A 22,763-nucleotide genomic window follows, 5' to 3' on the forward strand; every position below is an offset into this window, starting at 1 on the left:
CGTCTGGGAGCTGGCTGTGCACCGCAGACTCCACTCATGTGTTTTTTTTTCCAAAACTGGTGCTGTCATAACTGGGGAATCTGGGTCACTGTAGCAAAAAAAAAAAAAAAAAAAAAGGAGGGGAGGACGACATGATACGACTATTTTCTGACTTCGACTTATGGTTCAGCAGTAGACGAAGCAATATGTGACGAATACATTAAACTAACACAGAAGAGGTTTGGATGCTTTAAGGTGGAAACTTTTTGCTCGGGATGTATTATCGTCATAGAAAAATATTTAAACTGTGATATTAAGCTCTCATACAAACTGTATCAAAACATTACATTACACTCTGTTAGGGGGCGGGCGTTTAAAGTTCCCCTCCGCTCATAAATATGTTTTTCTTCTTGTTCCTACAGTTGAATCTTTGAGCTTCACTGTGCAGAGTTTGTTTTCACATTCATCTGCTCAAAGTGGAAAGTTTCTCTGTGCTCAATGAAAATCTGATTTTAAAAGGGGAGGGCTTATGAGAATGATTTGTGACATCACAAATAGTCAATTCTGGTCCAATATTCAGCTTACACGAGTGTGACGTGGAAACTTGAAGCCTCCAGTGAACAAACACTGAGAATGGACTTTACATCTTGTGTCCAGCAGTTAAACTTCTGAGATGAAATACAGTGTTTCCTCTATAATTGTAATCATAAAGTAGTCCTACCAGTTCATCACATTTGTGTTCAAGGCCTTCTTCATACCAAGGGTTGAACACTGCAGTTGAGTGACACGGTGATCTGATAATCTGTACACTTTTCATCCATGAAAACAGAAAAGTCTTCACCTCAATGCATCAATCTAACTTTTATCACTTGGTTTTATTGACTTTGCATGCATTGACATCACCTCTAGTTCCAGCCAGCTGAAGGCTCTTTGGAAACAAAGGGTCTGTGTGTCATAGAAGTGCTTTCACATCCCCTGCACTTTTAGGACTGGAAGACTTAAACCCTTGTAGGCACAGGCAGCTGGTTTGCTCATGTCTTAACTTTTATCTGTGTTTCTGATGGGCTAAAGTCAAGGACGACCAATATATCCACCCAACGCTTTGTCCACAGTAAAATATCTGTATCACCAGCAGATTGCCATCAATCAGCATCATTCATGGTCCCCACAGGATGATTCCCAATGGTCACTGCCTTACTCTAGTGCCACCATCAGGCCAAACGCTTCAGTTATAGTATATAAGAAATATTAAAGCCACTATGTGCTGCATCAAAGTGTTTGTGTCTCCAGGGGCAAAGGGGAGTATTTTGGATTAATAGTTTGACTTTTTGGGAAATCCAAAATCTAGTCTCTACTGGTAACAAACGAGACTCCAGGAAGTCCTGCTTCAGTTGTGATGCTGATTAAACAAACGAGATACAACCTGTTAATCAGCGAGCTTTAGAGGTGTTGCTAGATGTATTTCTGAACTGCCTCCAGTCTTTATGCTAAGCTAGGCTAATCACCTGTTTGCTGTAGTTTCATGTTTCTCATGCAGGCATGAGAATGGTGTCAATATTTTCATCTAACTCTCAGCAAGAAACCAATAAGTGTATTTCTAAAAAAGTCTGTTTCTTTAAAGCCCCCATCATCTTTCCTCTAACACCACCCTCAGGGAAAACTTTACATGTATAGCCCCACTACAAAGTGATTGGTATGTTTTTGTTGCACTATTTTTTTCCCACCCCTACTGTGTGAAGCCTACTCTACCTCTGATTGGATAATGGTTGCTGCCTTCGTCAGTTAGGTTGCTTAGGTATGAAGATTGAGATGGTTAGGGTAAGTTGTTCCTTCCAATACTTTTACATCGTGGGGTGTAATGACCACTACAGCCACCAGGGGTCACTAGACGGTCTTCCCTTTATTCTTGCTTTCTGTCTTTGATATGATTTATGATAAAAGCTACTACTCATGATAGAGGAAAGAGTCCCGGCAGCACACTGTGTGTCCTAATTCAAAACTGCTCAAACTCCATGACACTTTGACTTTCTGGGTGACAGGCTGCTGTAATAGGACAGCGTTTCTCCTCCAGGATCTCAATCTCTAATCAGCAGGCTGACGCTCCACTGAACTGAAGTGGACGCGGACTGGCCGGGGAACCAAGGATAGGTGAGGAGATGGAGAAAAGGGAAGGGGGTCAATTTCATTTTTATGCAGTCAATCCAGAAAATTGAGTCCAGGAGTAGACATGCTTTGATTAAAATTCCAAAATGGGATTCGTCTTCGCATTAAAATACTTTCTGATGCAACTTATTTCAATAATTAACATGAAAGTGACCCTGAGCCAAACTCTCAGGCGTCTGGGGAGTTGGATGACTGGCTGAACTGCTGGAAATTGTACCACGACTTTCCGACATGTGGCCTGTTTCCAAACTGAAGCGGATCTTTATGTGGAGGAGTACAGATAAATACAGGAGGCAGATTTTCAGCGTGAGTGGAGTCAGACAAATAAACACAGCGGCATCTGTACGACTCCATACACACACACACACTTGAATGATTGGTTTCCATTAAGAGCAGAAATCTCACCCTGAAGGCAGGATTACAGATGGGAAGAGCCATTCTTTTTCTTCTACTCTCTCCTGACTTCCTCCCTCAGGGGCTGTGACCTTTCGCTGAATGTTTTTTCAACTTATGCTTCACCCCAGAGGAGGATGATCCACCACTGCGGCTAACTTTTCAGAAGTAGCCGCTACATTCCTGGATCGGGACCACTGACGAGCAGCTGCACAATACAACGTGATGAAGAGAGCTCTTTGTTTAAGGGGGGGGGGGGGGGGGTCATATAGTAGCGCCCCTCCCTGGACATGTCTGGTGATGTGCTGAGGGCAGCGTAGTGTCAACACTGCAACACTTCAAAGCCTGCCATGATGAATGCTGGGAGAAGGTCGCATTCCTTCCAACCCACTCACTCACTCACGGACGGTTATAGGGCTGGTCCATGGCTGGTCCAGCCAAAAAGATGGATGGTAGGGGTGACCATGGATGGTAGGGTGCTGGAGGAAGGTTCTCCAATATCCATGAGTTCATTTAAGAATGTTGGACCATCATCTTAAACATAATAGATGGTAGGGGTGACCATGGATGGTAGGGTGCTGGAGGAAGGTTCTCCATATCCATGAGTTCATTTAAGAATGTTGGACCATCATCTTAAACATAATAGATGGTAGGGGTGACCATGGATGGTAGGGTGCTGGAGGAAGGTTCTTCAATATCCATGAGTTCATTTAAGAATGTTGGACCATCATCTTAAACATAATAGATGGTAGGGGTGACCATGGATGGTAGGGTGCGGGAGGAAGGTTCTTCAATATCCATGAGTTCATTTAAGAATGTTGGACCATCATCTTAAACATAATAGATGGTAGGGGTGACCATGGATGGTAGGGTGCTGGAGGAAGGTTCTTCAATATCCATGAGTTCATTTAAGAATGTTGGACCATCATCTTAAACATAATAGATGGTAGGGGTGACCATGGATGGTAGGGTGCGGGAGGAAGGTTCTTCAATATCCATGAGTTCATTTAAGAATGTTCCACTATCATCTTAAACATAATAGATCGCTGATGTTAATGATGGCCATGATAATCACTTGATACTGCTTTAACATACTGATGCTAAGCAGGTTTAATGTTTAACCATGTTAGCCTTCTCAGTTTAGCTAACATTTGCTAATTAGCACAAAGCTGAGGCTGATGGGAGTGTTCTACATCTGCAGTACACTGAGAGGTCAGAGGATCTTATCATCATTTATAACTCATAATCTGAAATTTGCTCTTATTTAAGTCGCTTAAATGCTTTTTCCTCATAATATTTGCAGCGACATCAGTGGCCTTATTGTGCGCGTGAAAGTTGGCAGGTAGATTAGCTGGCTCAGCCAATTGATTGCCCAGGTCAGAGAGTGAAATCCTGCTGGTCCCTCGTTCACCACCGCTGTCTTATTAGTGACTAAATGAGTTACCGGCTTTGACGTAGACATAAGCCTGTCCGGCCTTTCTCTGCTCCATAGCAAAGCAGCGGAGCAACAAACTGACACTGCCATCCACAAAGCTACATCCTATAGCTAAAAACTCAACAGCAACATGCGTCCCACCGATCACTCTGTCAACAGTGCTTCTATAGAAAGTAGATCCACTGAAAACAGTCTTTTTCAGTGCTGTGAGCACCACAAACATAAATTCCACATACCTCTGTTGTAGAGGAGGAAGAAACCACAAAGAAATATCTCAGACCTGGACTAATTAAAAAACTATCTGCGTGTAGAGACGCCACTTGAGGGAAGAGAGGAAATATGTTTTGATGTCATTTTGTGAACTGACCCTTCAACATTTCCCAGGAGAACATTTAAAAACACTTTCAGAGGCCTTACATAGCTAAGTAAACAACATTTCAAGGGAAAAACTGCGCTGCGACTTGCATTTTTTTTTTTTATTCTTATTTTACGCATGAAAAGAGTCAAATATATAAATTAAAGCCACTGAACGCCAGACAACATTCAGGCAGGAGTCATGTCATTGAGCCGCTTTAATTAATGAACTGCTGGATTACAGCATAATACCTGGTGTGTGCCCCTGAAACAAAGTTTCAATCAATTTTAAAGTCAATCTCAATCTTCAGGCCTGCTCTCTCGGAATGTTAACAAGGCAGGGACATTATTATTCACCGAGGATGAGGGAGAGAACATTAGAATAAACCCGAGTGCTTTCTAAAGGGGATCAGCGTCATTGTTCTTCATCTACAACAATGATTCCCATTCACAGATTAATTTGTCGCAGCTCTGCAATATCCAATAAGCACACAATGAATAGATTCCCCACACTGAGACAATAACAGCAGTGGAATTAATTGAATAATTCCTCTGTTCCATGTACACAGGCTCCACTCTTCTGTTCTCTTTCTCACCGGGACTACTTTTTTTTTTTTTTTTTTTTTTTCTTGCAGGGCTGTTATGTTGGATTGCATCATTATTATACAGATGTTCTGCTTATTGTGTCCACCCCACCCACTGTGTGTCTGCACGATTGTTTTGAAAGATGATCATCAAGATTATTCCAGTCACGTGGAGAAACGCTCAAAGTGTTCGCTGTCGGTGCTTTGCAGAGGGATTTTTTTTTTTTTTCACCTCTATGTGTGTGTGTGTGTGTGTGTGTGTGTGTGTGTGTGCATGTGTGTGTGTGTGTGTGTGTGTGTGTGTGTGGATAGAGGATGAGAAATTCTTTCTGCAGACATTTCTCTGATCTCTCAGACAGGGCTAACATCTCAGAGATGTTGTGCACAGCAGCAGATCCCCACCCTGTTTTCTCTCCACACAAACACACAATGTTTTTATTTTTTTTTGGTTTTTTTTTGTAGATAAACTGTTTCTTTGTGTCTTTAATCGTTCAAGCAGTCTGAACTCAAACTGCTCTTTAATAAATGCCGAGTGTGTGTTCAGTGCTGCTTTACCTCAGTTGCTCTGGTGGAGGAGAGTGCCCCCCGGTGTTTAAAATAGGTGGAGTATATATATATGTACACAGCATATACTGCAGAGCTTACCCGGCCAGCATCTCAAAGATGAGGATGCCCAGAGCCCACCAGTCCACTGCTCGGCCGTGACCTTTGCTTTGGATGACCTCTGGAGCCAGGTACTCGGGAGTGCCGCACAGAGTCCAGGTCCTGCTCAGACAGAGAAGGACAGAGGACGTCAAAAACCCCTTATCACATGCTGAAAATGTAAAAATGACCAAATGATTTTCTGTCACTCGATCGATTAATGGTTGCAGCTGGAGGCAGCGTTGACACTCTATCCTCATACATCTCGCTGTGTTTTAGGAGAGGTTTAAGCAGTGTTGAGGAGCTACTTCTCCTGCAGGTCGTTCCAGGTTCTTGACCTGGGAACCAATAAAAGCCCCTTCACAGCATGAGATTATCGGCTGCCTGAGACAAAAGTCAACAATCGTGAGAGAGACATAGTGAATTCAGTCAATCCATGACGGTGTCCTACATCTCAGTGTGGGACCCGACAGCTGATTTGGTGCTTCGGAGGCCGAAGACAGTCTGAGGCGGAATTCTAGCTGTGTCAGAAATTTAAGATCACAAGAACAGTGAGTCTGTGGGAGCTTATATAATACGATGTGTCCTCCCAGCTGCTGCCACGACAGGACACAGGTTTGCTGCATTTTTGAAAACATCAGAGCTGTGCGGATGTATCTTTTTTTTTTTTTTTTACTATTCACATCATAGCGCTACGATTCACCGTGCATCCATCACACTATCTGTCAGTCTCAGATTGATATCATACAGTCTGACACACACTGTGAGCTCATGTTTTGTCTTTCTTTCAACAGTACAATGATGTATTCTTCAAACTTCATTCAACCAACTCAGCCGAACATGAACTGTTCAACCTGTTTCCAATACTAATCAACTAGTTTCAATGAGTAAGACTGCACCATCACTATTGCTTGTTTTGTCCAATCAATAACCCACTCCCCCCCAAAATATTCAGTCTGTTATAATTTAACACAAGGAAAAGCAGCAAATCCTCACATTTGAGGAAACTATATCTATATATATATATATGGAACGGTTATGACGCATATACCTGGTGAAGGTCGAGCAGACCAAACGTCATAAGCCAATAAATATTCCACTAGTAAGTCAGACAGCGTGTGGGAGTTTTTCTTACTTTTTTTATTCAAGTTGTGCTTTTCCTCTGACACAGCCGTGACATATTCGGCTGTGCAGAGACCTTTTAAAAAATGTTTTGAGGTCATGTCTGAGGAGGTTGAAACCGTGGAGTGTTGAAGGATTAATCTGTTATCAAAACTGTTGCAAGATTTTCTGGATGAATCAGCTGATTGTTTTATATCTATAGCAGAAATACAGGATGTGTTTTCTTCTCTAGTGCGGAGGCATGTCTCTCGTTTCTAGAACTAAAAACTACAGTCCTCCTCCTGCCGATGTGAAAGCATAATTATCCTCCACACTGTCAGGTATTGTTAGCATGTTGAGTAGTCGCCGCTGTTTGACAGGTGATAAGTGATAAGCCTCTGCTGCTATGTATAGATCTGCACATACTCCACTTTGTGTAAAAAAAGGGAGACTCCAGTTGCATGGGGAAGACAACACCCGTAGGTAAAGTGATCCCTCCTGAGCCATCTGACCTAACTGTGTCATCCGCTATGGTGTTATGATGATATGGATGCAGGAATAATAGATCTGAAGCCTCGGTATTGGCTGGGCAGCCACAGGATGGAAGCGTAATGAGGGAGAGAGTCCAGATACAAGTATCAGACAATAAGTGAAGGATGCATGGCGACCGTGAACAATAACACTGAGTCTTAGGCAGATCATTTGCCTCTCTCTCTCTCTCTCTCTCTCTGTGCCTGACAGAGCAACTGATTGACACTCTGAGCATGTGTAACAAACATGCAGTGTTCTCTGTGAAAGCCACTTGTCCTCTGATGAAGAGCACTTGGCCCGGCGCCAGGCTTTCATCGTCTGTCACCGATATCACCTAGGTAATGACCTCTTTCGGCCAGTTGCCATGGTGACGGTAATTTGTATGGAAATGATGTTGGGCCTGGTGGAGGATGAGGAGGCTGCTGATGTCGGGCGAATAAAGCGGAGGCGTGGACACGGTGGAAATAAGACACATGTGTTGTTGCTCTTCGGGGGCATCGTGTGTCATCACACGGGGGCTCCATGTGTTACCGTGGTGATGAGCGTGTCTGCCAGCAGGGGACACTGTGGCAGCGCGGGGAGGGGGGGAGGGCCGGGCGCTGATGATGCTTCATCACGGCAGGCATGGAAAGTAAGAGAGCCAGTGGCAATGAGGTAGTTGTCTTCCTATCCCAGGCAATTCTGCTGCCCTCCATTTATATAAGTGGGTCACTTGCACATCAGAGAGGTATCTGCTCCCCATCTGTTTTGCTCTCCCAGTCTGGGGGAAAATGTAATCTTACTCCATTATGTTTACATGTCAGCGGGGGTCAACGCGGCGCTGGCTGAAACGCTCGGGCGAAACACTGCAGTTGCGGATATAAAGCCGTCTCTTCTCCTCTACGGTGCATCTTTTCAATTCTGCCGAGGTCGCCGGGAGGCCTCGCTCACTGTGTATCTAATTCAGACTAAATGACATCAGTCGGGGGAAGTTTGTCCTTTAGTGGCACTGCCTTGGGTTTCTTGGAGTTGGGAGGATTTCCCTTAAATTCCCAGAGGAAGAGAGAGGAGCTTTTCAAGGATACTGAACACACACACACACACACAGGGCCATAGCAGGACGGCTTCTCCTCCTTCTCCTCCACAAGCAAAGCAATGTCATCCACTGTTTAAAAAGTTAAATCGTGTCATGAGGTAATGTGCCAAACTAATTAAATATTACAGGGAGATTTCATTACAGGAAATGCAATGTGGCTACCCCCATCAGGCAAAGGTTTAGTCTGCTGGAAACCTCTGGCTCTGAAGACGCTGACATGTTTCAACAAAGGTCGAAAGTGTTTCCACCTGTGAAAGTGTACGATCCACTGTCCCTTTAAAGGATTCTGTGTCTTCTCTGTAGGCAGACTGTCTTTGAGAGATTCACACCCTGCCAACTGTCTCACACCCACACAACCTGGCCAATTAAAAATGTAAATTCTGCAATTACAGAAATTGTGGCTGCCTCTCTAAAATGTGTAAGAATCATGGTCAGTGGTCACACGGACTGCACTCGGCTCCTTGATGATGTCTGGCTCTTGGTCTGTTGGTTACAAAGAACAATATTCTGTCCAGAGAACACCACGTTAGTATTACTTTATTTGTATTTCATGAGTGCCAATTTGGAGGACCTCAGGTGGCTTTGAACATGATTTTGAAGTTTTCTTTCTTTACTAACCTGCGTAACAGCTGGTTGCTCTTATGGTGGGGCAATAATTCACCATCATCTTGTACTGACTAGAAAGGACAGGTTCAGTTTTTCAAGTCAGTCTTAAAACAACAGTCAGGTGCCAAGGTGAACACTGGAACTGTTTTTTTCTTGACATAATCATTCCTCCTGTTTATACTGACGAGACAAGAAAATCCCTTCATAACGCGCTTACAATGTGAAGGGAAATTCATGCTTTCTACGTCTGTGTGGTCGTGAGCTTCTGCGTTGGTCCGCTTGACGTAAATGAGGTCAACCGTCCGTGTCCATGTGGAGTCTCTGCAGATGTCTGCAGATGGACTGTACGCATAGCAAGTGCACCAAATGCACAAAAAACAAACAGGAATGCCTGTCTCGTCTACTGTATGTATGTACTGTATTCCTGGTCTCATTAAGCTCTTGCTTTTCCTTTTTCACCTTCAGCAACATACATGGAACTCCTCACTGCATTCAGACTGAAAATAGTCCTGTGTAAAACAATACTGTGGGGCTGTGCTGGTGTGGACATGTTGTTTAAAGTGCCGGGTGAGACAATGAAATACGATCCAGCAAATTCAGTCGAGAAACAGATTATTGCGTTTCAAGGCTGATCAGAAAAACACTGTCCAGCAGTTTGTTGTACTCACAGATTGGATTTTACAACTCTGGAAAGTTATCATGCTGCAACCCTGTTTACTAGCAGGCACATGTGGAACGTGTCTGTGTCCACGGACCTCCGAAAAAAGTATGTATGGAACCCACAGGTCCACATGCAAGTCCACAGCTGTCCACGGATGCGGACTGTGGTGAGCATGAACTGGCTTTATGTGATGGAGGACAACATCCACAGTCCTCCTTCTGTACAAAAATGTGTTCAAAGTTTATCTGAAGCTAATATGAAGCTTCAGCATCCAAATGAATCAAATCAAGTAGATATCTTTCAATGGTACAGTTTTCTTCTTAGTGCCAAAGTTCCTCTTTTTGTTACTATACTTCCACCACAGCTCAACAGGGAAACACTGTCCGAGGAAACACAAAGAGGGAATTTGATGCTAAAAAGACTGTAAATGTGTCAGATATCCACTTGATATGACTAACTCAGACTGCTGAAGCCTCATATAAGCTTCACACCAACTTTTAAATGCATTTCTGCACAAAATGACTATGTGGACACACTGGACTTTGGCTGAGGAAAACCTCTCTCACTGTTCATTTGGGCACCTAACTCTTGTTTTACAACACACTTGAAAAACTGTGAAGCCGTCCTTTAAAAGAAGCAGCCCCAAACCCATACAAAGTGACCTCCAGTCAACATAAAATCTAAGTTGTGTTTCATCCAGGTCTAATCAGGAGTTTCATGTCCACACTATAGCAGTACAGGATGAATCTGACTACAGCCTGCTAGGCTGCACAGTTGGTGTGGGAACGTACAGTAGAAGCACAGACATACAGTAACAGTAGCAGACTGACAGCTGCTTTGTCATTCACTTTCTACTGACAATCAATCAAGCATCAAACACCGCCAAGATAAGAGCAGCGTATCCCCCGGATGTCATTCAGCAGCAGCCACACACGCTGCTGGAGGAATACAAAAGAGACCAGGACACCAGCGAAACTAAACAACGCTTTGCTTTTTATGAGCAAACATGCTGCTTCATTACATAAATGTGCTGCTGGTTTTACATGTAGGTGTCATGTCTGAATAAACTCAGCCACTGGGGGATACACACACCAGTGCGTTCTAAGTGCTGGTCCAGAGCCTGGATAAATGGGGAGGGTTGCGTCAGGAAAGGCATCCAGCATAAAACCTATGCCTAATCAAATATGCGGATCATAAATCAGATTTCCATACCAGATCAGTCGAGGCCCGGATTATCAACGGCCGACACCAGTACTGTCGACCAGCAGGGAGCTGGTGGAAACTATGCTACTGCTGGGTAAAGGAAAAGGAGAGGGGGGGGAAGACATGTCTGGAGGCAGCAGGAGAGGAGGGTGGAGGAGTTGGAACTCAGCACTATGACTGGTAAAGAGAGAGAGCTGGCTGATATGATGGAGAGACTATATGTGCAAGAGAGCAGGTGGAAGGGGAGTAAGGCCAGGAGCATCGGAGGTGGGTTCAAACTGTTCTAACATGGTGTGGACGGGAGGAGAGATGGGTGAGGGGTAATCCTGAAGGAAGAGTATGTCAAGAGTGTGTTGGAGGTGAAGAGACAGAGCGATGAGTACGAAGCTCGCAATTTGGGTGCAAGACGGAAGAGACAGAAGAATTCTGGAGTGGGTCGGATGAAACGGTGGAGAGTGTACCAGAGGAGGAGAGAGCGGTGATTGGAGTGGACTTCGATGGTGCGTGTTTGGCATGAAGGGAACAGAGGTGATGAGGAGGTGATGGGTAGGTACGGTGTCAAGGAGAGGACAGACGGTGATGGGTTTTGTGAAAAGGATGGAAACACGGCTGTGGTGAATATGTATTTCGAGAAGCAGGAGGAGCACGGGGTTTGTGTATAAGAGTGGAGGAAGGTGCAGGAGGTGCGATCTGAAAAGGCGGTTGGTCCAGATGACATACATGTGTAGAGCTGTAGTAACTACAGAGGTATAAAGTTGATCAGCCACAGCATGACGTTATGGGAAAGACTAGTGGAAGCTGTGTTAAGAGGAAAGGTGATGATAAGTGAGCAGCGGTATGATTTCATGCCAGGTTACAGATGCAATGTTTGCTTTGAGAGTGTTGGCCAGAAGGAGTTGCATTGTGTCTTTGGGGATCTATAGAAAGCATATGACAGGGTGCCGAGAGAGGAGGAAGTGCGGAGTGGCAGAGAAGTATAGAGTGGTGCAGGATATGTATGATGGCATTGTGACAGTGATGAGGTGTGCGGTTGGAGTGACGGATGGGTTCACAGTGGAGGTGAGATTACACCAAGGATCGGCTCTGAGCCCTTTCTTGTTTGCGATGGTGACGGACAGGTTGACGGATGAGATCAGGCGGGAGCCTCCGTGGACTATGATGTTCACGGATGACATTGTGATCTGTAGTGAGAGTAGGGAGCAGGTTGAGAAGAGCCTGGAGAAGTGGAGGTATGCACTGGAGGGAAGAGGAATGAGTCAGTAGGAGCAAGACGGAATACATGTGAATGAATGGGAGGGAGAACAGCAGAATGATGAGTTTAAATACTTGGGGTCAACTGTTCAAAGTAATGGAGAGTGCGGAAGACAGGTGATGAAGAGGGTGCAGGCAGGGTGGAGAAGAGTGTCAGGAGGGATGTGTGACAGAAGGGTAGCAGCGAGAGTGAAAGGGAAGGTTTACAAGAGGGCAGAGAGACCAGCTATGTTGTATAGTTCGGAGGCGGTGGCACTGACAGGAGCTGGTGGCAGAGTTGAAGATGCTATTTTTGTTGGGTGTGACGCAGATGGACAGGATTAGGAATGAGTATATTAAAAGGGACACCTCAGGTTGGAAGGTTTGACAGACAAAGCAAGAGAGAGGCCAGATTGAGATGAACATGTGTGGAGGAGAGATGATGGTTATACTGGGAGAAAGATGATGAAGATGGAGCTGCCAGACAAGAGGAAAAGAGGAAGGCCAAAGAGGAGGTTTATGGATATGATGAGGGAAGACATGCAGGTGGTTGGTGCGACAGAGGAAGATACAGAGGACAGGAAGAGATGGAGATGGATGATCTGCTGTGAACTCTAACAGGGACAGCTGAAAGAAGAAGAAGTCAGAGGGCTTCTAATACTGTACTGTACTTTTACTTAAGTGTTGCATTTTAAAAGCTTGTTATATCATCCATCGTGTCAAATCTTCATCTGAAAAGTAAGAGAAACAAAGAGTGTGTATCCTGGTCGTATTTTAGTTATGAAATCTTCTGCTCCTGGCCGGCTGCTGACAGCTCTGTCAGCTGGAGAGTCAGAGCCAGTAGAGGAGGTTGCGACAGCATCTGCTTCAAAACTAGCGGGACTGACTTCACTAACATTTAGCAGCAGAGCAGCAGAGCGGCAGCTACGCCCTCTGTCACAGTTAGTTTTGCAGTAAGGTCATTTTAAGACGAGACATGGTTTACAGTTCGCAGCGTGTCATGTGGTTATCCTGCATCGCTGAGTGTGTGTGTACAGTGACACAGCTAAAAACAAACTGCAGCGATTCCATTTCTTCTTCTTGATTGATGATTATAATCATAGGTAGTGAGCAATCAAACCAATTACAATCCAAAGATACTCATATTTAAAATGATAAAAATACAGTATCAAGTGTTCAAGCCTAACTATCACCTGTCAGAAAGCTTCTTAGCGAAGCCGAAGTCGGTCAGGCGGATGTGTCCTTCGCTGTCTAGCAGGATGTTCTCCGGCTTCAGGTCGCGGTAGACGATTTCTTTGGAGTGGAGGTACTCGATGGCACATACGATCTCGGAGGTATAGAAGAGGCCCGTGGTGTTGCTGAAGCGTCCTCGGCTGCGCAGGTAGCTGAAGAGCTCGCCGCCCGGCACGTAGTCCATCAGCATGTAGAGGAAGCGTTCGTCGTGGTGGGTCCAAAACCTGAACGACAACCGAAAAAAGGTCAAACGGCATACAGATGATTCAATCTTTTAAGTCTTTTAATAATTGCTTGAACGCTCAAAGTAACTGGCACTCCCATCAGTTTTTCCCTCAGTCTACAAAGATAAAAGTGTTAATCTACTGTCTGACAAGGTGAGGAAATCAGATAAAATGAGAGGCTGTATCAGTCTCAAAGTCTTTTATCCCCCAGTGTGATTTGGAGCGGTGTGCAACAACTATTTCAGCTGGAAGGGCACTTCAGAGGAATAAAAACAAGAGAGCACTGTCACTGATGAAGATGGAAGAGGCTCCAGTGTTTTCCATAAGTGCTGGCTGCTGGCCACGGAGACGATTACTGACTCTCTCCTACTCCGCTACTTTCTCTCCACACCTCCTTCGGACTTTTTCATGCTTTTTAAAACCATAGTTACCTCAAAATATTATATAATCAGTTTGATTTCTTGTGTATTTGCATACACCAAACAATGAAATGTTGTTCCTTCCAGCCTACAGCGGTGCAACAACAACATTCCCTTTAAAAAAAATGATAAAAACATATAAATCCCAAGAGAAAAATAAAAGCACAGTGCATTAAAGTACATTTAGAGAGAAAAGTACATGTCTCAGTTGGATGTAGACAGCTCCTGCATGTCAACGAGTGACCAGCGCTGATGGGGGAGTTATATAATCCATTTTACTGTCCAGACAACCAATAACAGGCAGCATGATTGTTGGAACTGCCGCTTTTTATATATCAATCAATCTTTTCCCAGGAAATATGTGAGTTTTAGCCTGAAATAAAGTCTGATGTTAAAAACAGTAATGCAGTTTGAGTGGTTCTATAAGTGTCCGAGCATCTTATAGCACTGGGTTTATACAGAAGCACTTTTGTTCACACTTACTCTACACGCTAATTAACCACACAGCTGGACTGCAAGCTGCCACTTTAGCATATAAATAACCAAAAGAAAAGTCTGCAGCTGGAATTTGAGAGCTCCGTTTCATGGAAGCAAACACGTCCCACCTGTTTAGTTTCATTTTATTTTGAAACATTGGGAAGATACTGGTGTCTTTAAGTGATATAGATGGTATTGTTTGTTGACTGCGCAGGCACCTCAGGACAGGCAAAAATGTTTCATCAAAAGCCCCCAAAAATAGATGAAACAAACACAGCAGACTGCCTACAGAGCTGAGAGGTTATTTTAGTTTGCAGTAAACAGGTAGAGTGGGATGACTTGACTTTCTGGAGCAGCAATCGTTAGGATTTATCTGATAACCTACTGGTGAAAGAAGACTTACAACAGGTCAAACATGAGAGAAAAAGAACACAGAAATGCACATATGTATCGTTCAGGACCTTCACCTCACTCAGAGGCCGTCCTTACCGTAATTACACTACTTTAGGTGCAACAAAGTTCAGATGGCGGCTGGTTTGACCACAGTTTAGCACTCCACGGTTACCGCTGTCAGGATTCTGAGGTATGTTTTTGTTTACTCTGTGTTTCTGTTGCATTGAACATGTTGAATTTCCCTCAGGATTAATAAAGTTCTCTCTTCTTCTTCTTCTTCTTACGCCGTTATGACCCAGACGATAATTTTGATCAGGCAGCACACAGGACTATTTGTGTCATAAATACTATGTTTTTGTAAGCGGGAAGTGGAAATGTAAGATATATATTCACTTTTTTTTGTAGCTGTATTGAAAATGTGTTTTGACACTGACACTACAACAACATAAAAATGGGAGAAATTGTTATTCATAAAAGGCAACAGGAGGAAATTTGCCAAGGGAGACATGAAACAGTTTTCCCACTTATGTAAAGAAAATGCTTGGGAGGTAGAGATGCAGTGTTTTTATTACATCAAATAAAAGTTCAATGTGACTCTTCTGTATCATCCTGGTATAAACAGAAATTATATTGGATTTCTAACAGTGGGGACATTTAATGTATCATGTTCATTCCTATCAGAATTGACCAGAATTAATGTTTAGTGAGACAAAAGGACAAACAGAATGAATGTTTATTCACTAAAAAAACAGAAGGTACTTGACAGAAATTGTTCAACATTTTGTAAATGTACTTACTAATTTCCTCTCTGATAGTGAAATGAGGGTTTAGATGGATATCAAGTGTCATGTATGTGATAAGTTAGGTTAGCCTAGCTTAGCATACAGCCTGAAAGCAGGGGGCAACAGTTAGGGGGACGGGGAGACGTGATATTGGTTCACTACAGAGATAACGGTGTATATATTTCAATAACAGTGTTGCACTCGCTCAGTGTTATGGGTTTGTCAATCTGACATCAGCGACACTACAGGGTAACCAGAGTAACAGGCTACCTTTGCTAAGCCGGCTAGCATACATCCATGAGCATGCTATAACTAAGTGGTGATCCGGGTGGAACTCTGCACGTCGGACTAAGTGGGTTATTAAAGTATTTTGACAGTAATTGTTTGGGTCACGGAGCGTAATCTTCTTACGACTGCATGCACTGAACCATAATGTCTGTACTGTGATGGTTTGGGACGAATACACGTACTGTTTCACCCCTAATTCATTCAAAGAGATCTGCTGAAATAGCTCCAAATATGTCTATATTTTGCTGTGTCGATGAACAACACACCTCTGCTAATTCAGTGTGGAACACATCACATGTAATTTACTGTATATACTGTTATGATGTCAGATGTTAAACACGGTCAAAGTTCAAATGCTTGATGTGAATGTATGGGAAACGCTCCCTGCTCTCTTTTTGCTGTTGTTTGAGTCGTCCACTCTCAAATTCCAGATCTGATCAGGCTCACACATGTACGGATGTATTTGAAAAGTTCACATTTCCAGTAAAGAACAAGAAAAAAGTAGTGAAATCCTGCTACTGTAGTTCGTTTACATATAGGGACAGCTTTCGGAAGCCGGCCAATCAGAACAGAGTGGGCTCATGGGGAGCTAAAACAGCCTGTTTCAGACAGAGGCTGAACTGAGGGATTGTATGTACGTTAAATCATGAGGTTTTTAGAACTGTAAATCATACAAAGATATTCCAGTAGTATGTGGAAAGGTGCGTAGTATGTTCCCTTTACAGTATCATTTCATCTCAACTACTACAACACCAGTGGCGGTTGAGACTGTTGAATTTAAGTACAATAGGAAATGTGTAGGTCTGGCTAGAACAGGGTTATATTTCTCATGATAATTACCTGTAGTGAGAGAGGTAGTCAAACTCATCAATATTAATTACTATAAAATGATGTGTTAAACCCATCAGAATCACTTGTGTATATAGATCTGTATAGATCTGTATTCTAATTGGAATCAGTTGATCAAAATGCACAAGCAGACATTGACCTTTGAACTTTTTATAATAATCGTTCACCCAGCGGTCCCTGACCCCTGCCTCCCCTCCCTGTGTGTGTGTGTGTGTGTGTGTGTGTGTGTGTGTGTGTGTGTGTGTGGGTAACGGTGGGGAGTGGACTCACAGTCGGATGAGGAAGGGGTGGTTGACTTCTGTCAGCACCTCCTTCTCGTTGTGGACGTGCTGCTCCTGCTTCAGTCGGATCACGTCGGGGATCTTCATCTGCTTCAGGGCGTAGAAGGCTCTGGTCTTCTTGTCCTTGACCAGGAAGACTCGGCCAAAAGTCCCCGTGCCTGAGGCGGGAGACGGGGGGAGGAGACGGGGGGAGGAGGAGGAGAGGATTTACCACCATGACAGCACACAGGGGAAGTAGACCATGACAAATGAATGCTTATCTAACATTTAGCATGTATTGATTATGTGTGGGTGCTGTGATGTGCTAAACTGAGGCTTAAACATGTCATTTATAATTAATGCAGGCAAAAAAGTGATCTTAAAATTCACTCATTAACAACTGATCAGAAAATAGATGACACACAAATAAATCAACATACATAAAGGGCTATGTCTAGTGAAATAATCATTACTGAACAAATGTTTAGCATTTTGCTTGATAAATGATTAATCAACAATGAAAATCATTGTCAAATACTTTTATATCAACCGATGAATCACTTCAGCACTACATCCATCACTCAGACAGTGATGTATGCCTGCTCTCCACCACGCTGTATCCTTATGATACGAATGCAGCTAATGTTGTCTCGAAATGAAACTGGCTTTTGGATGTTTATCTATTTTCTTTCTTAATGATCCATCTTGTTTGTAGTATCATCTGTAGGGGCTGATATCCAACTTCAACACTGTCTTGGTACTGTCCAAAATGTGTATATTTTGAATAGAGCTGCAACTAATGATTATTTTTACTATTGATTAATCACGTTGTCTATAAAGCATCAGAAAACTGTGAAAAGGGAATCACAGATGAACTCACGATACAGTATTATCACAATACTCTTACAACCATATTGATACATAATATTACAATTTACAACTTTTATCCAAAGCGACGTACATCTGAGAGCTGATACAACACAAGCTGACCAGTAAGAGCCATCTAGTTTGAGGTAGGTGCCATATATCACAAAGAAATAATCTCTGATATATCACAATGTCTGTAACTGAAGAAGGAAGAAACAATACTTTAAAGAGCAGGAAGTAGTCAGATAATGTACAATGTTTATTAATGGTACATGAGTTTCACAGAGAAGAAATGCTGCCAAGTATAAATATCAGCACACTGCTAACTGTGGGCTCAGTTTGTGCTTCTCACACACACAGAGCTGCTGCAGCATCAGTAAACCTGATAAGAGACAACTAATAAGATAAGATTGATTCCTTTTCTGTGCTAGTAAACACAACATACCACCTGCTGATAACTAGCTTTACTATATTCAACTAACTTTCAAGGGGAAAAAGGAAAATTGTTTTTCTTTCTCAACACTTGAATCATCTTGTGACCCTTCAGATTTATCCTGGGATCCCTAAAAAAAAAAGGGGCCTGATCCCTGTGAAAGAGGATTATAGGTTTTAAGAAGTAAGCACAGCTTCAGTTTACACATAGACGTGAAGCAAAGTGGTAGCCTTTACACCGTTTGTTCAGTTTAAGAGCAGTAACCGATCAGTGATCAGTATTGGATTTGCTGTTTGTAATGCTGGTGATACAGCAGGTGACTATCAGTGGAGGGAGGATTTAAACAGCCTCTGTTCAACTCCGACTGTAACAAACAGTCATTTTGAACTGCAGTAGAACTACACCTGCTGATGCACACATGTGAAGAGTTTAACCGCCATGCTGCAGTTGGGCGTGTATCTATTTTTCAGTGAGTTTGTGTTTTATAGGAAGTGAGAGAAAGGACATGCAGGCGGAATTTGGGTCCGGTAGGATTTTGCAGTGACGTGTAGCAGCTGAGTCATGACATACAGTATCTGCCTGTAGGTGGAGGACTCACTGTTTCTGCTGCAACAGTAAAACAACATAGTTATGTTATATGAGCCTGCACTAGCTCAGAAATGAAAGAGAGACTGGAAGCAGAGTTATAGTCTTCTCTCAGTAGCTGCAGTGTTCACTGGCTGTCTGACTCATTTGTTAGTGCTGACTTCTTTGCTGCATTTTGCTAATTTTACTCTCTGAGCAATGGTTTATGAGGTATTCATGAAAAGTTATTAAATCCAAAATGCAACCCAAACGCTTGCCTTCTTTTGAGGATGACACCTGTGTAGGCGTGCTGTGTATGCTCTCCAGGTGCTGCGCTTCCTATGCTGGCAGAAAAATATGATGTTTCAATCTCACAGTTTGCAGGCAAAAATAAACCCAATAAAATATTCAATCAACCCCAGGATTTAAAAGAAAAATAAAAACTCAAGATTGTATTTTTTGTCCTCATGGCCCAGCCTTACTGCCTTGATATAAACATACAAGATACAGCATCAAATGTAATACATGTGATACTGTTGCTTTAGTCAAAAAAACCTACCAAAGCACAGGTGTTTTTAATCAGGCATCATATGTTTCCTTGAGCTTGGGTCCTGTTGAGACTGAAGCTGAAGTGGTAGCAACTGATAACTGAAGGGTTTACCTCAAGTTTGTATTAACAGTCTGTGATTAGAGTGGACTAACATGTGGCGGTAACTTTTACAATGTTTTACAGTTGATCTTATCTACTAATGACTGGCCACTAATGAACAATAAACATCAGATAAGAGATGTCACAGACACATTTGTGTTCATATAGAAACAGTGTTTGTGACATAGTTTGTCCACCAGAGAGCACTGATGTGTGTGAATACAAACCCTGTTTGCTATTCTTTAATGACTTCACTACAATCCTTTGTGTATATGAAGACAATAACAGAAAATAAAGCAGTCCAGTGTCAGTCAGTCTCTGATGAACTGATGACTGGTTGTTATTACTGGGTTTAACCTTCCAGTAAACTATAAACCTCCACTTTCACTTTCTCTGTCTGTGGAGTTGTGTTGTTGGTTTGTGTAGATGTCATGGTATTCCACAAGATTGCCATCTTCAATCTGATCTAAAAAGAATATCATTATCACTGTTGCTAACTCTGGCGCATCTATTTTGTATCTGTTGCTATGCAAAACAATAAACAATCAAAGAAACATGATAGATAACTTTTCTTTCTACTTTTGTGTTTCACTTTTACTCTAAAGGTATTTCTACTAAAGGTAGCTTGTGCCAGTGTTCTTTAAATGAAAATAATAATCAATTTCTCGGTTGGATTTGGTAGAAAATAGAAAACAGTGCTGTCGGTGGAGACGGGTCAGAGTGGGGACGGTGAGGCGGTGGCGGGGGTGGGCAGTGATGGAGGAAAGGTGGGTTGAGAGCACGGTTCCTGTGGCCTCGTGTCACACCTGACATCTGTTGCTTCTCTCCTGAAGAACGGTGGAGGAGAGTGAGGAGAAGCGTTTGGCATTTCGTTCCTCCGCTGCTGACGAGCGGAGAGGAGAAGGGGGGGAGACAATAAATGTCTGAAGACAATATGTGATGTAACAGCCGCTGTGAGTCACACATGGACCTGCTGCAACTTCCTAATGAGATGCCGGCTGTCTCGCTACTCTGCTCTACCTACAATGAACCTTTGTCTCGGGCCTATTGGTGTTGCCATAACAACACAGAAACAGGAATACACCATCGCTGTCAGGTGAGAACTGCATATTTCCATGGTGACAAACTTTCCAAGCAATAAGAGAACATCTTTTTCAACAGTAACTACTAGTACTGCTATCATTTTGAGGTGTTTTAAGGTGTTTGAAGTCTTCATCCAGATTATGACTCCCTAACTGACCTATTTTTAGTCATATCAATATATTCAATGAATTCATTCCTTCATACAGAACGTCCACCTGCAGTTAAAAGTGATGTAATTAACCAAACATGTCCAGTGAAGACAAAACGACTCAAGTGTTGGAAAAATGCAGCTGGAGGCAGGTGTGGATGAGAATGAAGTCATACAGGCACTTCAGCTTCATTCACTATGATAAAGGACTGAGTATACAGACCGGGTTAACCCTGAAGTTACTTACAGTAAACCTGGACAAGTACAGCAGTCTGCCCTGAGCTCCAGTCTGGAGGTTGGCTAATAAGATGATGATGACAGACGTCATAAAAGTCTTATTCAAATCTATTGATAAAATATGGTATTAATATAATACTTATTTTCAGGTGACGTATCATGTTTTTTGTGATTTTCTGTTATTTATATACTGTTATGATGTTGGATGTTAAACATGGTCAAAGTTCCAAACTTGAGGTGAACATGTAGAAATGCTCCCTGCAAGTCAAAAGTCAGGGCTCAACCTGTACTTCGCTTGCTTGTGAAGGTGACAAGCTGATGACGGCTTGTCACGCGTGCAGATAAACGGCGGTCCGTTCTGTAGCCTTGGTTGCTAAGGTTGTTGCTAAGATTAATATAAATGTAGAATGTCTGAGCAGCTTGAGAAGCCCATCATCCCTAGCAGACAACTACAAGGGGAAAAGGTTCATTTAAAGCAGGACTTTTACGTATAAATGAACGTCCGTTACATTCAAGTCCGCGCCAAACAAGGTCACACAATGCTGATTATCACCGCCATATAAATCTCTCTGTATTTCACAGTATACAGAGTTTGTAAATCTGGTGTCTGGTATGACATTCCCGCATTGGCGCACTGTGGTGTTGCACTCAGGTGGACACGTGGAAAGTGACAGAATTAGTTGCATTAAGAATGAAAAAAAAAAAAGCTTGAAAGAGTTCTAACTGCTGAGGTTCAAACTACTACTGTTCATCAGGCCAATCACTGCTTAAACTAGCTGTGATTATCAGTTTTGGAACATTACAAAAAAGTCTCAGACAGAGCCTCCCTCACAATTTTGCCTTTGGGAAATTGCTTTTCAGACGCTGGCAGACAATCCAACAAGCTCTTTGTTTGAAGCATAATGAGGACGCCTCAAATCAGGTTCAAATTCAAAATAATGCAGGAAAAAAAAAAAAAATCACCTGAATTTTGAAGTTCCACAACAACAAAACACAGGGGGGGGGGCAAGCAGTCAGTGCTTTCCATGATGAGACAGAAGAAGCTGTCAGTTATCAGTCCCACTGCCTCTCTGCATGACAATCTGCTGAACCGGTGTAACATTTCACCTCTCTGAACCACCCCTTCACTTCACAAGGCCTGCATTGTTTGAGTGTTTGAACACATACATGACGGGGGGGGGGGAGAAAAACAAGATAAGGTCTTCTCTCTACACACTTAGCAGGGTTATAAATCATAGGGGCTGCTTCTTTGGTATTTCCTGAGCCAGGGTTGTTATCAGAAACCAAGCGGGGACAAAGGCAACTGATAATGAGACTGAATCAAGAAACGGCCGGTTGATTCCAGAGAGTAATGTGCTGTAACTGATATTTACCCCTGTGGAAACTGGGTCATCCCTAACTCGTCTTCCACCTGCTCCATTTCTGGTTCTTAGGAAAAAACAACCGCACTCGCACGCACCTCCTGAAATTCTCGTCTGGCGGGATGCAACTTTTATGAGTAACAGATTCGTGCCAGCCGGGTCGACGAAAAAAAAAATTAATTTGAGGATAGGAATGTTGCTGATGAATCCGTGTGCCCTGACAGGACTTTTCAGCCGGTTGTTGCCTTCCAGTAATATTCTCGGGGTCATATAGGCTGCCGCGGCATGTGACAGCAGCAAATAAATCTAATGGCACAAGAGAGATGCCTCATGATTTCAATGACAATTAAACAACAGTGGGCAGATAAAGAGCTTTAGCTGATTTGTTTTAGGCAGCAAATCCCTCTCATCAGACAAAATGGCTTGGCAAATTGGATTTTTATACAGGGCTCATAAGCTCGGAGCTTTCTCCCAACAGCACAGGATGGATGCCGTTTCCCCTGCCGAACACCTCCCTTTTACAGACATTAAAGCATCGA

The 22,763-nt window shown here is 43.0% G+C and overlaps 1 protein-coding gene across 1 annotated transcript in view; it reads right to left on the minus strand.

Moving 5' to 3' along the window:
* The window catches only part of prkx (protein kinase X-linked), a 40,800-nt gene that overhangs the window by 11,425 nt on the left and 6,612 nt on the right, over positions 1-22,763 (minus strand). Inside the window, exons 2-4 of the mRNA XM_042405233.1 lie at positions 16,893-17,061; positions 13,151-13,414; positions 5,554-5,673 (exon numbers count right to left, since the gene is read on the minus strand). Of these exons, the coding sequence (XP_042261167.1) occupies positions 5,554-5,673; positions 13,151-13,414; positions 16,893-17,061 (553 nt within the window). The remainder of the gene's footprint in view (positions 1-5,553; positions 5,674-13,150; positions 13,415-16,892; positions 17,062-22,763) is intronic.

Source organism: Thunnus maccoyii, chromosome 24 (genome assembly GCF_910596095.1).
Source record: "Thunnus maccoyii chromosome 24, fThuMac1.1, whole genome shotgun sequence".
NCBI lineage: Eukaryota > Metazoa > Chordata > Actinopteri > Scombriformes > Scombridae > Thunnus > Thunnus maccoyii.